This window comes from Anomaloglossus baeobatrachus, chromosome 3 (genome assembly GCF_048569485.1).
Source record: "Anomaloglossus baeobatrachus isolate aAnoBae1 chromosome 3, aAnoBae1.hap1, whole genome shotgun sequence".
NCBI classification, from domain to species: domain Eukaryota; kingdom Metazoa; phylum Chordata; class Amphibia; order Anura; family Aromobatidae; genus Anomaloglossus; species Anomaloglossus baeobatrachus.
This window is the reverse complement of record NC_134355.1, coordinates 102,371,381-102,386,696: the sequence shown is the minus strand read 5'-3', so window position 1 is coordinate 102,386,696 and position 15,316 is coordinate 102,371,381. Positions and strand designations below refer to the sequence as shown.

Below are 15,316 nucleotides of genomic sequence, written 5' to 3'. Positions count from 1 at the left end.
ACCCTATTGCGCCCTTGTTTTTCCTACTACAGATTCTGTCATAGTAAAAACCTGGTAGTCTGCAATCATGTGATGGGTGGGCTGAGGAGCACCAAGAACGAATGTCTGGGCAAAATCGCACTGCTTAAATAACGCTGTCAGTAAATAACAGCAGCACTTAAGGGGTTCATAGCAGTGATCAGCGGTAGCTGCTATTTAAAGACAGATGCCGGTTATATAACACATTTGGCAACTGTCCTCTGTAATGTGGGTTTAACAACTGACCCTGATCCACAGTCTGACCTGCTCCATGTACTGATATATCCATCAAGGAGTGTTAGAGGGGTAATGATTTTGCATCAAACATTAGGCTATCCTCACACATGAGATAGGCTGCTCATTTGCCAGTTATCTCTCCTGACTCCCCCCTAAATCTGAGGAGTACTCAACTGCTTGTATAGGCAAATACTTACTTGCTTATTTTTGGTAGGTTTAAAACAGTCCTTGCACACTGTGGCCCTAAAAAGACACAAAATAATACATTTTAAAAAAGGACTACTGTAAGAATTAAGGTAAAGCACAATTCATAAATGTATCTGATAAAAAGGTCCAAACTATTTCCTCATCTCAACTAAATGTTAGAAACCTGAGAATAGTAGCACTGGAGATCTCATCCTAGTCTGGTAAAGGGACACGGAGTGGAATGCATCATAGAGGTTGTCAACTTCTTTTACATTGATGGCCTATCCATAGGATAGATCATCAATGTCTGTTTGGCTTGGGCCTCAAATCTCGCACCCCTGCTGATCAGCTATTCTCGGTCCCAGCAGCGGCAGCCAGAAATGCTCAGTTCCGGCGCTGCTTGGTCAACTGATAGCGGCCGCGGACGGGTACTGCACAGCCCGCTATTGATTAGAATGAGAGGCGAATGTGAAGTACCCAGCTGTGGCCACTATCAGGAGATGGAGCAGCCCCGGAACTGAGCATTTCCGGCTGCCTACTGCAGCCGCCGGGACCGAGAACAGCTGTTCGGCGGGGGTGCAAGGTGTCGGACCCCGTCTGACCAGACATTGATGACCTATCATAAGGATAGGCCATCAATGTAAAAGTAGTGGACAACCCCTTTAATTTGGAATCAGTGTCTCTGCCACTATGTTATGCTGCTCTAAGATTAGGTGGCAAAAACCTGCCGACAGATTCCCTTTAATAGGCGGAGCATCCGAGCATGTTAGTGCTCACTCATCACTACTCATTATGTAGAAAGGCAAGAAACATTAATAAAAAGGGAGTTGTAGAGAGCGCATCTGAATCCTGGACTGCGGATTTGCATGGATTATAAAATGTTATATTAGGATTGTACAATCCTTCCTAGTGGAAGTAACTCCTGCATGTACTGTGGTGAATCAGCCACAGATTACTTATCAGATGAGTAACATGTATATTACTGGCACAGTGCTTTCCCTTCGCTAGTGCTGTGACTAAGTGACCTAAGAAATGAGGAATTCAACAGTAAAAGTAAAAGATGGAGACCTGTGGGGCAGCGTCACTTACAGGAAGTGGCAGTCCTCGTCTGTATCGTGGTGACAAAATACCACCCCGACTTCAAAAAGACTCTGAAAACAAAAACATGATTTCAGCTATAGAAGTGCGGTAAGCAAACAAAGGAAGGGAGAATACTTGTGTGGTGATCAACCGTGAGTGACGAGAGGAAACCAAACCTCACAGCTACTACTACAAAGACAAAATGTGCTGCATACAGCATGAGAGCGCGGCTCCAACTAATGTCCTAATACTCCCATCTCAGTGAGTGATCGCAGGTGATCAGGTAGATGACCAACCTCGGCAGCCACCACTGATCCTGAGAATGAAGGGTCTTAGCAATGTTTCTGCATCCCCTCACTCGGGTAATTCGCTGTCACCCACAGCAGCACAGCTCCATAGAAGTGTATGAGGAAGGCTACCGTATTCTTCATGGCCGGACATGCTGTAGGTGCCACTGTACAGGAAAAAACCCTGGAGGGGGTGAATAGCTGAAGTCACTTCATTTTCAGGATTGATGAGAGTCCCAGGGGTCAGGCCCTGACTGATCATTAAAGGAGTTCTCCAGTGAAAATTAGTTATCACCTATCGATGGACTATGTGAGGTTAATGATCAGGGTGGGTACAACCACTGGGACCTTCACTGATCGGCAGAATGGGAAAATATTATTGACTAGTCAATGAGGTGTTAGTTCCTCAGACTAGTCGGCTCTCTTTCCGTGTTATCACGCCCCTGTGGTCATGATAACATGATTTCTACGAGCCAGTGTCACTGTCAGCTAATGGAAATTTTGTGCATGTGCGTGGCTCATTCCAGCAGCATAGGTGTGCCTCAGAAGCGGAGTGTACACTTCCAGCTTTCTTAGGCACACCACTCATGATCAGAAGCTCGGAAGACGTGTACAGGAACCTTCTTCTGAACTTTCAGTCATGTGCAGTGTGCCTAATGAAGCTGGGAAGCGTACACCCGGAATGAGTAGCGTGCATGCACAAGATTTTTATTAGCTGGAGGTGACATCGGCTCATACAAATCATACTATCACGCCCACAGGGGCGTAATAACATGAAAAGAGGGCCGACTAGTCTGAGGAACTACTGCCTCTTTGACTAGTCAAAGGCTAATTAACAGAGCGACAGCAAGGTTTAGAAGTCTTTTTTTTTTTTTTAAACATTCATATTAGTTGAATAGCATTATACAGGGCTGATAAGGCAGGGAATTTGGGCATTCAGGTTACAACGCTGCTGGGTTGAAGGATATAGGGGACCTGACAGGATTAAAGGTCCAGTCACACTAAACAACTTACCAGCGATCCCAACAACGATAGGGATCGCTGGTAAGTTGCTAGGAGGTTGCTGGTGAGATGTCACACTGCGACGCTCCAGCGATCCCACCAGCAACCTGACCTGGCAGGGATCGCTGGAGCGTCGCTACACGAGTTGCTGGTGAGCTCACCAGCAACCAGTGACCAGCCCCCAGCGCCGCGTGGAAGATGCTGCGCTTGGTAACTAAGGTAAATATCGGGTAACCAACCCGATATTTACCTTGGTTACCAACGCACGCAGCTACACGTGCAGAGAGCAGGGAGCAGCGCACACCGCTTAGAGCTGGCTCCCTGCTCTCCTAGTTACAGCACACATCGGGTTAATTACCCGATGTGTGCTGCAGCTACATGAGCAGGGAGCAGCGCACACCGCTTAGCGCTGGCTCCCTGCTCTCCTAGCTACAGCACACATCGGGTTAATTAACCCGATGTGTCCTGCAGCTACATGTGCACAGAGCAGGAGCCGGCACTGACCGTGAGAGCGGCGGAGGCTGGTAACGAAGGTATATATCGGGTAACCAAGGACAGGGCTTCTTGGTTACCCAATGTTTACTGTTGTTACCAGCCTCCGCAGAAGCCGACTCCTGCTGCCTGCACATTTAGTTGTTGCTGTCTCGCTGTCACACACAGCGATCTGTGCTTCACAGCGGGACAGCAACAACTAAAAAATGGCCCAGGACATTCAGCAACAACCAACGACCTCACAGCAGGGGCCAGGTTGTTGCTGGATGTCACACACAGCAACATCGCTAGCAACGTCACAAAAGTTGTTCGTTAGCAGCGATGTTGCTAGCGATGTTGCTTAGTGTGACGGGGCCTTAAGAGAGACTGTTTTGAGTCTAAAATCCTGTTTGTTTTATTGCTCGGTGACTTATAATTTATAATTTTAGAGTACCTGTCTATGATATATTGTCTCATTATGGTGAATTGTCAAGTTTAGGATTGGGACGTAAGGGAGGATGGATGGAAATTATTTTCTTTTTGTTATATTTCGGGTTTTTTTCTACTATGCAAAATTTAAAAAGCCAATAAAGATTATTTATATGGAAAAATACTTGAGCGTATGGGTGGACAGCAAACACCTTTAGTGACCTGTGTCAAGTAACTATTAATACCATGAGATCCATTAAGAGAGGCATAGATGCCCATGACAAGAACAGAGTTTTGCCTCTTTTCAACTCACTATGGCAGCTGTACTTAGAATACTCTGTACAATGCTGGGCTCCAGTGTGTAAGAAGGACATGACTGAACTAGAAAAGGTCAAAGAAAAGCAACCAATATTTTTAAGGGAATGACTGCACTGCAATACGGGACAGATCAATCTTGGGGTTTTTCAGATTGGAAAAATGAAGGATATGGGGTAATCTTATAACAATGTAAGAATATATGAATTGAAAAGATAGTTTTGGGTTTCTTTTTGCAAGTATTTTGTAATTTGAACCATCTAAGAACTTGACACAATCTCTTTAAAGGGAAGGTGTCGCGTTTTTTATTTTTGTATTAATAATAGTGATTATGAAATTAAGTATTTTTAATACAAAATTAAATTCACTGTTTATTTAGTTTTTATTTCATTCTAATTTTACTGAAGCACTGGGGGCTGCCATCTTGGATTTGCTGTGAGTAACAACAGTTAAGACCCCGTCACACACAGAGATAAATCTTTGGCAGATCTGTGGTTGCAGTGAAATCATGGACATATTCCATTTGTACACAGCCACAAACCTGGCACTGATTGTCCACAATTTCACTGCAACCACAGATCTGCCAAAGATTTATCTCTGTGTGTAAAGCGCCCTTTACTCACCTCCTTTATGGCAGCCCCCAGGGCATTCATTCTGATGTTCAGTCTCCGACCCTATACTTAATACAGGAAAGCTCCATGCTGTGACCTGAACGCGCCCCCTGGGCTGTCCAGATCACAGCAGAGGGAGGAGATCGGCGCCATGTTTGTGCAGCTCAAAGCGTATGCAGTATGCTCCACTTTCCCGTCAAACGTTTGGCCTTTGTAAGTACCGGCGTCCCTTCCCCTGCAGCCGTTGCTATCGTCTCCAATGACACCCCCTGCGCCGCTACCCTACCCCCCGCTCCTCTTTCCACAGTGGGCACGCGGCAGAGCATTGCGGGCGTGCATGTGGCAGAGCATTGTGTGTGTGTGCGTGCGCATGGCAGAGCATTGCAGGCATGCGTGTGGCAGAGCATTGTGTGTGCGCATGCATGTGGCAGAGCACTGCGGGCGTGCGTGTGGCAGAGCATTGTGTGTGCGTGCATGTGGCAGAGCACTGTGTGTGTGTGTGTGGCAGAGCATTGTGGTGTGTGTGCGTGTGGCAAAGCATTGCGTGCGTGTGGCAAAGCATTATGTGTGCACGTGCGTGAGGCAGAGCATTGTGGGCGTGCGTGTGGCAGAGCATTGCGGGCGTGCATGTGGCAGAACATTGCGGTTGGGCGTGCATGAGGCAGAGCACTGCTGGACTGGTGCATGCAGGGTGCTATGTGGGGAGCACTATTCAGCTGTCCTTGGTGATACTTTAGATATTTGTGGTCACCAACAAAATGGCTCTGCACTATGATCCTAAACTTCATCTTCACTTATCCTTTTGGAAACACCCAGATTGGGAGGGGGAGCTGTGACATCACACACAGGAGAGCAGATTCTGCCCACTTTTACTGCAGCTGTAATGTGAGTTAGTTCTACATAGGATTTCTGTAGGATTTCAGTAGCTGCTTCCCCTAGTGTTTAAGAGTGGAAAATATCAAACTTTTTGATTTTTTTTTTTATATTTTGCTCAATTAAAAACAAATAATATTTAAACAAAACATTAATACTTTACATTTTTTCAGTTATTGAAATGTTTTCTTTTTTAACGATACCTTTAAGCTACTGCAGAAAACTGAAGGTGAGGATTTCATAGGGAAACAAACGTTTAGAAGTGGATGATGCTGCATCTAGCAAGAGTCTCGTGAACAAGATTTAGAGATGTTCTATTGTTTATTTAATTTAGACTTCCAAAAAACAGTCATACCTTGCTCACCGCCTGTACCCCCAGTTCCTCAGAGATCATGGGGTGAATTATCCATTTGTATGCCTCCTTGAGTTGGATAATATCTGCTTTTTCAAACTGTCGATTTTGCTTTCTGTTTCGTTATAAAAAAAAAAAAAAGAGCTTTTCGTGAAAACAGCATTTATTGCAACACACTAGATATTTACTGGTATACTTACTATAAGGGCAGTCAAACGGCCGTATATCACGGACAATGGTTGCATCAGAATGCTAGAACTGATCGGCGGCTCTCCTGACCGGAACATGACAGCTACTTCTATGTAGCCCTCACACTGGGGTCAGGAGAGCCACCGGCCAGTCTAAGCATTTTGATGCGACCGTCGTCCGTGTGACTACACCCTATGGCTAGGACAATATTAGCAACACAACTAACTATGCAGTCTCTGTTGCAGAAGCCGACAGGAAACTACACTTGGATTTAAAGGGGCCTGTCAGCTCTCATCACACATCTGTTTTATTAAATATTTGATCTTTGACTATTGCAAATAAGAACTAAAATAATAACCGTTTACGAAAACATGCAAATTAGTGCCAATTAGTGCCCAGTTCCAAGATCAAAATTAAAAATTAAATGGGCTAAATACCATCCAGAAATGCTCTTTATCTGCAGATATAAAGTCAATCTCCAGTTAAATGGTAGTTTAAATCCTGATTAGCTGGGTTATTGGAGCAGCTGCACATGTCCAGTCATCGGTGCAGGGAGATATTACAGTGACAACTAACAATACAGTGTGCACGGCTATAGTCACTCCCCGGCACAATGATTGACAGCCTGCTCTGCAGCGTATGTGTCTGCTTATATATGAGCGGTAACTGTAACAGCCAGGGCTGTGGAGTCGGAGTCGGAGCTCATTTTGGTGGAGTCGGAGTCGGAGTCGGTATAAAATGCACCGACTCCGACTCCTAAAATATATAATAAATTGGGGACAAGAGTGCAATGCAGAATGTGCTGAATATTTTACTAAATAACAACATTTAGTATAATGCTTATATTTAAGTGAAAAATTTATTGTAGTACAATGTGAACATCAGACATTTAATTGTTTTTATGATACAATAATCAAGATATTTGGATAGAACATAAAATATTTATTGGAATACAACTTTAGAACACAAAAAAACTAATAAATTGTAAATATGTAATATATATAATATATATATAGTGTATATACACACACACAAGATATATATGTAATCTACTGTATATTACATAGTGTATTACATATTTACAATTTATTACAGTTTTTTGTGTTCTAAAGTTGTATTCCAATAAATATATTTTATGTTCTATCCAAATATCTTGATTATTGTATCATAAAAATTATTAAATGTCTGATGTTCACATACACATATTCATGTACTACAATAAATTTTTCACCTAACTATAAGCAATATATGTAGGAGTCGGAGTCGGAGCCGGAGTCGGAGTCGGAGCCGGAGTCGGAGTCGGTGCAAGAGAATTTGAGGAGTCGGAGTCGAAGGTTTGGCTTACCGACTCCACAGCCCTGGTAACAGCCCCCTGCACCACCCCTATAACTGGAAATGAGCTGGTGCAGGGAAAATAAAAATTCATTTTCTCTCTGTAGCGGAACTTCCAGTAACCAAGCTAAACAAGATTTAAAACGCCATTTACCTGCAGATTTACACTATGTCTGCAGGCACTGTTTCTGGCCGTGACTGGTTCCTTTTAAAGGGAATCTTTGTTTAAAGGGAACCTGACAGCTAATAAATGCTGCCCAAATCAGGCACTAGCTGTATGATCACAAAGAAAAACATACTTTTAATAGCTGCCAGGGCCTGAAACGTTGTCACGAGTGTGTCACGTTTGCAGGTTATACATAAAGTATTAGATTTAGTTTCTTTTGATGCTGAAGGGGTTAAGGACTTTCTCCCGGCTGGCTGAGATTATTCTTAGCCTTAATCACAGCTGCAGCATGTGGTCTTCATGCCCTTCCACTATATATACCCACTCCTGGCTTTATGCCATGCCAATGATAGATATTTTCTATACTGACCACGTTGAAGGAGCTCGTCTCTGAATAGCTATGGTGTCGTTTCAGTTGCACCTGTGAAGTTTCCTGCAGAAGAAACCAAAGAGTGCGTTTTGTTGTGTCTTTCCCCACCCATTTGTCTTACTTTCCTTGTGTTATTTTATTGCAGTAGTGGGACTAGTATCTCGCTAACCTACCCGCTAGGCAGGGTAAGTTCAGCGTCAGTGAGGGCCTAGGCATGTGACAGGGCACGGGGAGGGGAGGGGGAAAAGGACACTTCTAGGGACGTTAGGAAGCTCAGTCACAAGTGAGGTGATAAGAGAAAAAAAGACCTTGCATCACCTTGCATAGGTGCTCAGGAGGAGAAAAAAAAAAAAAAAAAAAGAGTCAATCGTGCGGGTAACTCCGGCACTCTATATGTTTCCCATAGGGATTGAAGTAAACACAGAAAAAATTGATTTCAAATCCTTTTCTTTTATTTGGTGCAGAAAGTGAAACAAAAATGCTGTACAATCAGAAGGCGGACCTTCTGATTGTACAGCACTTTTTTTCACTTTCTGCACCAAATAAAAGAAAAGGATTTGAAATCAATTTTTTCTGTGTTTACTTCAATCCCTATGGGAAACATACAGAGTGCCAAAAGTGAGGTGATGACCCTTCTCCCTATTGCCAGGGCCTTTTGTTAACATCTTCCGTGGTTTTCGCTCTGTGTTGCATCACAGGCTGGGCGTTCCTTTGCCCTGGCGTGACAGATTCATTGTAGAATAGTTGGACAGGCAGGTCCCCTGCGGTTTCTTCCCTCCAGCTGACAGTGACTGACAGGTTTCTGCCTATGTGTGCGTATAGGCAAAGACCTGTCAATCCAGGTTAGCGTGCAGGGAGAAGCCGGCGGCGGCTATTAGAAGTATGCTTCTCAACAAAATGCCACAGTGCTCATACCGGGTTCAGCAGCATGTATCAGCAGTCAGTTTCCCTTTAAGGTTGTAATTGCTGCATCACATATACCATTCATATTACCATATAAAGTAACAGCAAAGACAATCGCATTTCTTTTCATGGTTTTTGGTCATTTTCTCCATATGAATGTATCAAAACATTGATATATTGGCATCAATATAGGACTATTTTCTTATGACACAAAAGAACGCAAAACATTGGCAAACCATGGAAAAAAAATAAAAATAAAATCATCTTTAGCAAGTCTGAAAGAAGTAATCACCTTTGATCCTGAAAGAGTAAAAAATTGAACATAGGCCATCTAACAATCCCTTACACCAGCTTCCTATTTCTGGTAAGTCCAGCCTTATTTTCTGGAAAGTTATGTGCCTTCAAACTAATGAGAAACTAATAGTACTGCTAAAAGGTCAGATGAGCCGACATCACGTCCCTCTGACTGAAACGAAGCGCATCAGTTTGTGGAATTGAAATAGAAAGTTAGGAGAGAGGTCACTACTCTTATTACTATATCCAACTGGATTGCCAAACTATACGAAATCCAGACATTAACACTATGTACCCACGTGTGTGCGCTCTGCACCGCAGCGTAACGTCACTGCATTTCCGCTTCAGAGCGCAGCTGAAAAGCTCCGTTCTGAGACTTTGGTGACTGCAGAATTCGTGCACTCTGGATGATGCCTCTCCCTACAGACAGAATGGAAACAGCATGCAAAGCGCACGAAAGAAGTGACATGTTGCTTTTTAGAACGCAGCGATTTGGCAGCATGCAAATCGCTGCGTTCTAATACGCCACGTGGGCATGGATTATGCACAATCTTCATAGATTGTGCTGGGGACGCAGGACGCATGCAGTTACGCAGCGTAACTGCATGCAAATAAGCAACGTGGGCACATAGCCTAAAAGAAACTTGCCAGATTAGACATGCAGTGTGATCTGTGTACAGGAGGTGCGGAGGCGATTACTGTATAGTATAGATTCAGTGAAATTCCTGCTCTCTCTATTCTTAGGAGTCCAGTGGGCGGTCCTAGGTCGTGACTTACAGCTATTTCTGTAGCACAGTTAGTCAAATGTGTTTTCTATGGGGAGAAAGATTGGATTGGTTGGTGGCTCCAGTGTGAAATAGGCTTTGTGGTACAGGCACACTTCATTATTAGATCATATGGCATTGTTACTATACCACAAAATGTAAAAAAAAAGTGGACTTCACCTTTAAAGGGAACATTTCATGTCCCAAAAAGCTATTAACCTGCAAATATGGAGTCAATCTGCAGGTTCATAGCATTGTAAAGCTGTGCAGCTGCCGCACTGAAAGCCTAGCTACCAGGAAGAAATGAAATTTACTCCTCCAGGCAGCCTCTGATTTTGGTCATAAAGACACGGTGTCAGTCACTGCTCAATATACAGTGAGTGGCGGCTGTAAACACGCCCTGGCACTGACTGAAAGCCAGCTCAGTCAGTGCCGGGGCCTTGTTACAGGTGCCGCTCAGTATGTACTAAGCGTTAAGTAAAGCTGCGCTGGCCATGCCTCTGTGCCTGGAAGCAGGAGGCTGCAGGGATGAATAAAGATCATTTCCTCCAGGTAGCCGGACTTTCAATTCCGCAGCCGCAAAGCTTTAAAACGCTTAAATTCTGCAGATTAGACCCATATCTTCAGGGTAATGGCCTTCTGGTACACGACAGGCTCCCTTTAAGTGATAGCATTTTGAAAGGATGCTTTTTAAGATATGAGGAAAAGTAAATTCTTTAAAATTTCATTTTAGGTGCATAAACAAAAGTGTGTAATAGTAGAAGAGCTCAGGGACTATGGTATTACTCACCTCATTTCCTGTTGTGCTTGCAGCCATGCAGAATGCTACATTCAGGCATAGGCACACCCAAAAAAAAGAAAAAAACAAGCAGATTACTATCATCATCTCTTTCATAACATGAGTTTGTCATTTACAAGCGAATGTTTGGTTGGATTTTCACGCTTGAGTTTGTAGTTCACTTTTTGCTTACCAAATGAAGAAACACCTAAAAAAGTAACTTTATTCAATAATTTTAATATGAGATGCTGCATTATGTACAGTGCCTTGTAAAAGTTTTCATTCCCTGTAATTGAATGGATTGTACAGTAGGTACGGAAAGTATTCAGACCCCTTTACATTTTTCACTCTTTGTTTCATTGCAGCCATTTGGCAAATTCAAAAAAGTTCATTTTTTCTCATTAATGTACACTCTGCACTCCATTTTGACAGAAAAAAACCAGAAATGTAGAAATGTTTGCTAACTCATTAAACAAGAAAAACTGAAATATCACATGGTTATAAGTATTCAGACCCTTCTCAGTATTGAGTAGAAGCACCCGCCTTTTTAGCTAGTACAGCCATGAGTCTTCTTGGGAGTGATGCAACAAGTTTTCCACACCTGGATTTGGGGATCCTCTGCCATTCTTCCTTGCAGATCCTCTCCAGTTCCGTCAGGTTGGATGGTGAATGTTGGTGTACAGTCATTTTCAGGTCTCTCCAGAGACGCTCAATTGGGTTTAGGTCAGGGCTCTGGCTGGGCCAGTCAAGAATGGTCACAGAGTTGTTCTGAAGCCACTCATTTGTTATTTTAGCTGTGTGCTTAGGGCCATTGTATTGTTGGAAGGTGAACCTTCAACCAAGTCTGAGGTCCAGAGCACTCTGGTAGAGGTTTTCTTCCAGGATATCTCTGCACTTGGCCACATTCATCTTTCCTTCACTTGCAACCAGTCATCCTGTCCATGCAGCTGAAAAACACCCCCATAGCATGATGCTGCCACCACCATGTTTCACTGTTGGGATTGTATTGGGCAGGTGATGAGCAGTGCCTGGTTTTCGCCACACATACCGCTTAGAATTATCACCAAAAAGTTCTACACCGGCGGCTGTGATTGGTTGCAGTGAGACAGCTGTCACTCAGCGTGGGGGCTCGTCTGACTGCAACCAATCATAGGTGCCGGTGGCCGGGGGAAGCAGTGAATACGAGATGGAATAATGAGCGGCCAGCATTTTCAAAAGCAGGAGAAGCCGCTGGAGCACTGTGACAGCTATGCAGCACCGTGCCGATGAGTATGAGAGAGGGGGTGAGAGGGATAGACCGACCGACAGACAGAGAGAGAGAGAGAGACCGACACCAACAGAGAGAGAGATATATTTTCTAACCAGAAAGGAATTTACACATCTGAGCATGCTCTGTTGCTAAAAGACGGAACCTTTGCCGGAATCCGTCGTTTGACGGTTTGGACGGATTCAGGCCCCCATAGGCTTCCATTATAACCAACGACCGATGCCGATGGAATATTGCGCACTGCGTTTTTTTCACGCTACAAAAAAACTGTACATTCTGCGTTGCTTCCGCCCGGCAGTAAGTCATTCCATGGCTGATCAGTCGCATAGCGGATGCAACGCAGGGCCATCAGTCGCACTCCGTCCTTAATACAAGTCTATGGGGAAAAAACGTAATCCTGCAAAATATTTAGCAGGATACCGTATTTCCTCAAGGCGACGGATTGTGACTGATGCAAAACGACGGAAGTGTGAAAGTAGCCTTAGTCAAAACCTCTTCAGCAGTAAAAGGCTTGAAAAGCTGCTCATATAAATGGCAAAGAAGTATAACAATAGAAATGGTTGGTAAGGATTGCTCATTTGATGCATGTCAATTGCATCTTCTGGGAAATATTACAGTCCAGGCTGAGAAGGATCCATTATTACAATAGTATGCAAACCCATGGAGGTAACAATGATGAAACTAAAATGGGGTGGTCCAGTTCTGCGGACATTGTATTTTTTACTTTTTATGCCCCCATTAATATAACAGCATTTATTCTCCCCTCCAAAGGCCAGTGCCTTTCCAGCAGTGTTGGCACCCGCGTTCCTGGGGCTCACATTGTTACACCACGAGAGCCCTGCGCACAATCAACGCTCACTTCATTCTTCCCACTGTCGGGCAAATCGAATATCAAGAGGAAGTCAGGGCTGCAGTTGACCTCTCATTTCCTATTGATGTGTCAAGCGAACAAAGACGGAGAGCGTGAAGCCAGCGGTGATTGGGTGCAGGGCTCGCCTGACATAAGAACCTCAATGGAACACCAGGAAAGCAGGTGCCAACACCACTAGAACGGCATCAGAGGCTAGTATACAGTGCCTACAAGTAGTATTCAACCCCCTGCAGATTTAGCAGGTTTACACATTCGGAATTGACTTGGCATTGTGACATTTGGACTGTAGATCAGCCTGGAAGTGTGAAATGCACTGCAGCAAAAAAGAATGTTATTTCTTTTTTTATTTTTTTTTTTAAATTGTGAAAAGTTTATTCAGAGGGTCATTTATTATTCAACCCCTCAAACCACCACAATTCTGTTTGGTTCCCCTAAAGTATTAAGAAGTATTTCAGGCACAAAGAACAATGAGCTTCACATGTTTGAATTATCTCTTTTTCCAGCCTTTTCTGACTAATTAAGACCCTCCCCAAACTTGTGAACAGCACTCATACTTGGTGAACATGGGAAAGACAAAGGTGCATTCCAAGGCCATCAGAGACAAGATCGTGGAGGGTCACAAGGCTGGCAAGGGGTACAAAACCCTTTCCAAGGAGATAGGCCTACCTGTCTCCACTGTTGGGAGCATCATCCGGAAGTGGAAGGCTTATGGAACTACTGTTAGCCTTCCACGGCCTGGGCAGCCTTTGAAAGTTTCCACCCGTGCCGAGGCCAGGCTTGTCCGAAGAGTTAAGGCTAACACAAGGACAACAAGGAAGGAGCTCCGGGAAGATCTCATGGCAGTGGGGACATTGGTTTCAGTCAATATCATAAGTAACGTACTCCACCGCAACTGTCTCCGTTCCAGACGAGCCCGTAACGTACTTTCAAAGCGTCATGTCAAGGCTCGTCTACAGTTTGCTCATGATCACTTGGAGGACTCTGAGACAGACTGGTTCAAGGTTCTCTGGTCTGATGAGACCAAGATCGAGATCTTTGGTGCCAACCACACACGTGACGTTTGGAGACTGGATGGCACTGCATATGACCCCAAGAATACCATCCCTACAGTCAAGCATGGTGGTGGTAGCATCATGCTGTGGGGCTGTTTCTCAGCCAAGGGGCCTGACCATCTGGTCCGCATCCATGGGAAGATGGATAGCATGGCCTACCTGGAGATTTTGGCCAAGAACCTCCGCTCCTCCATCAAGGATCTTAAGATGGGTCATCATTTCATCTTCCAACAAGACAACGACCCAAAGCACACAGCCAAGAAAACCAAGGCCTGGTTCAAGAGGGAAAATATCAAGGTGTTGCAGTGGCCTAGTCAGTCTCCTGACCTTAACCCAATTGAAAACTTGTGGAAGGAGCTCAAGATTAAAGTCCGCATGAGACACCCAAAGAACCTAGATAACTTGGAGAAGATCTGCATGGAGGAGTGGGCCAAGATAACTCCAGAGACCTGTGCCGGCCTGATCAGGTCTTATAAAAGATGATTATTAGCTGTAATTGCAAACAAGGGTTATTCCACAAAATATTAAACCTAGGGGTTGAATAATAATTGACCCACACTTTTATGTTGAAAATGTATTAAAATTTAACTGAGCAACATAACTTGTTGGTTTGTAAGATTAATGCATCTGTTAATAAATCCTGCTCTTGTTTGAAGTTTGCAGGCTCTAACTTATTTGCATCTTATCAAACCTGCTAAATCTGCAGGGGGTTGAATACTACTTGTAGGCACTGTAAAGGTACTGTCACACATAACGAGATCGCTAGCGAGATCGCAGCTGAGTCACCGTTTTGGTGACGCAGTTGCGATCCCGTTAGCGATCTCGTTATGTGTGACACTTACCAGCGATCAGGCCCCTGCTGTGAGGTCGCTGGTCGTTGCAGAATGGTCCAGGCCATTTTCTTCAAAGGCGATGTCCTGCTGGGCAGGACACATCGCTGTGTTTGACACTGTGTGACAGGGTCCCAGTGACTGCTGAGATCGTTATACAGGTCGCTACTGCGATCTGTATTGTTCTGCATCGCTGGTAAGATCTCACTGTGTGACATCTCACCTGCGACCTCCCAGCGACTTATCTGCGATCCCTATCAGGTCGCATCGTTTTTGGGATCGCAGGTAAGTCGTTATGTGTGAAGGTACCTTAAGTGTTTTCATTTTAAGGGGGTAAACACTCAGATCAGGATGTCCGAGTAATGGAAAACCCCTTTAAGCTTTTCCACAACTAGAATTAAAAGAGGTTGTTCACTACTTTTACATTGATGACCTATCTTTAGGATAGGTTATCAATGTCTGATCGGGGGGGAGGTGGGGGGTGTCTGACACCCTGCCGCACCCTCGCCGATTAGCTGTTCTTGGTGCCGGCGGTGGTAGCATGCAGCCAGAAATATTCAGTTCTGGAGCTGCCCTGTTGACTGATAGTAGGTGCGGCGGGTACAGCACATCTGCCTTCTACTTAAATCAATAAGAGGA

At 44.3% G+C, this 15,316-nt stretch overlaps 1 protein-coding gene across 3 annotated transcripts in view; it reads right to left on the bottom strand.

Annotated features, from left to right (window-relative positions):
- Positions 1-15,316, bottom strand: part of PUS10 (pseudouridine synthase 10) — a 179,548-nt gene that overhangs the window by 74,426 nt on the left and 89,806 nt on the right. For all 3 annotated transcript variants that reach the window (XM_075339355.1, XM_075339354.1, XM_075339356.1), the window contains 4 exons: positions 10,670-10,704; positions 5,865-5,976; positions 1,531-1,592; positions 453-498 (listed from right to left, as the gene is read on the bottom strand). In XM_075339355.1, coding sequence (XP_075195470.1) covers positions 453-498; positions 1,531-1,592; positions 5,865-5,976; positions 10,670-10,704 — 255 coding nt within the window. The remainder of the gene's footprint in view (positions 1-452; positions 499-1,530; positions 1,593-5,864; positions 5,977-10,669; positions 10,705-15,316) is intronic.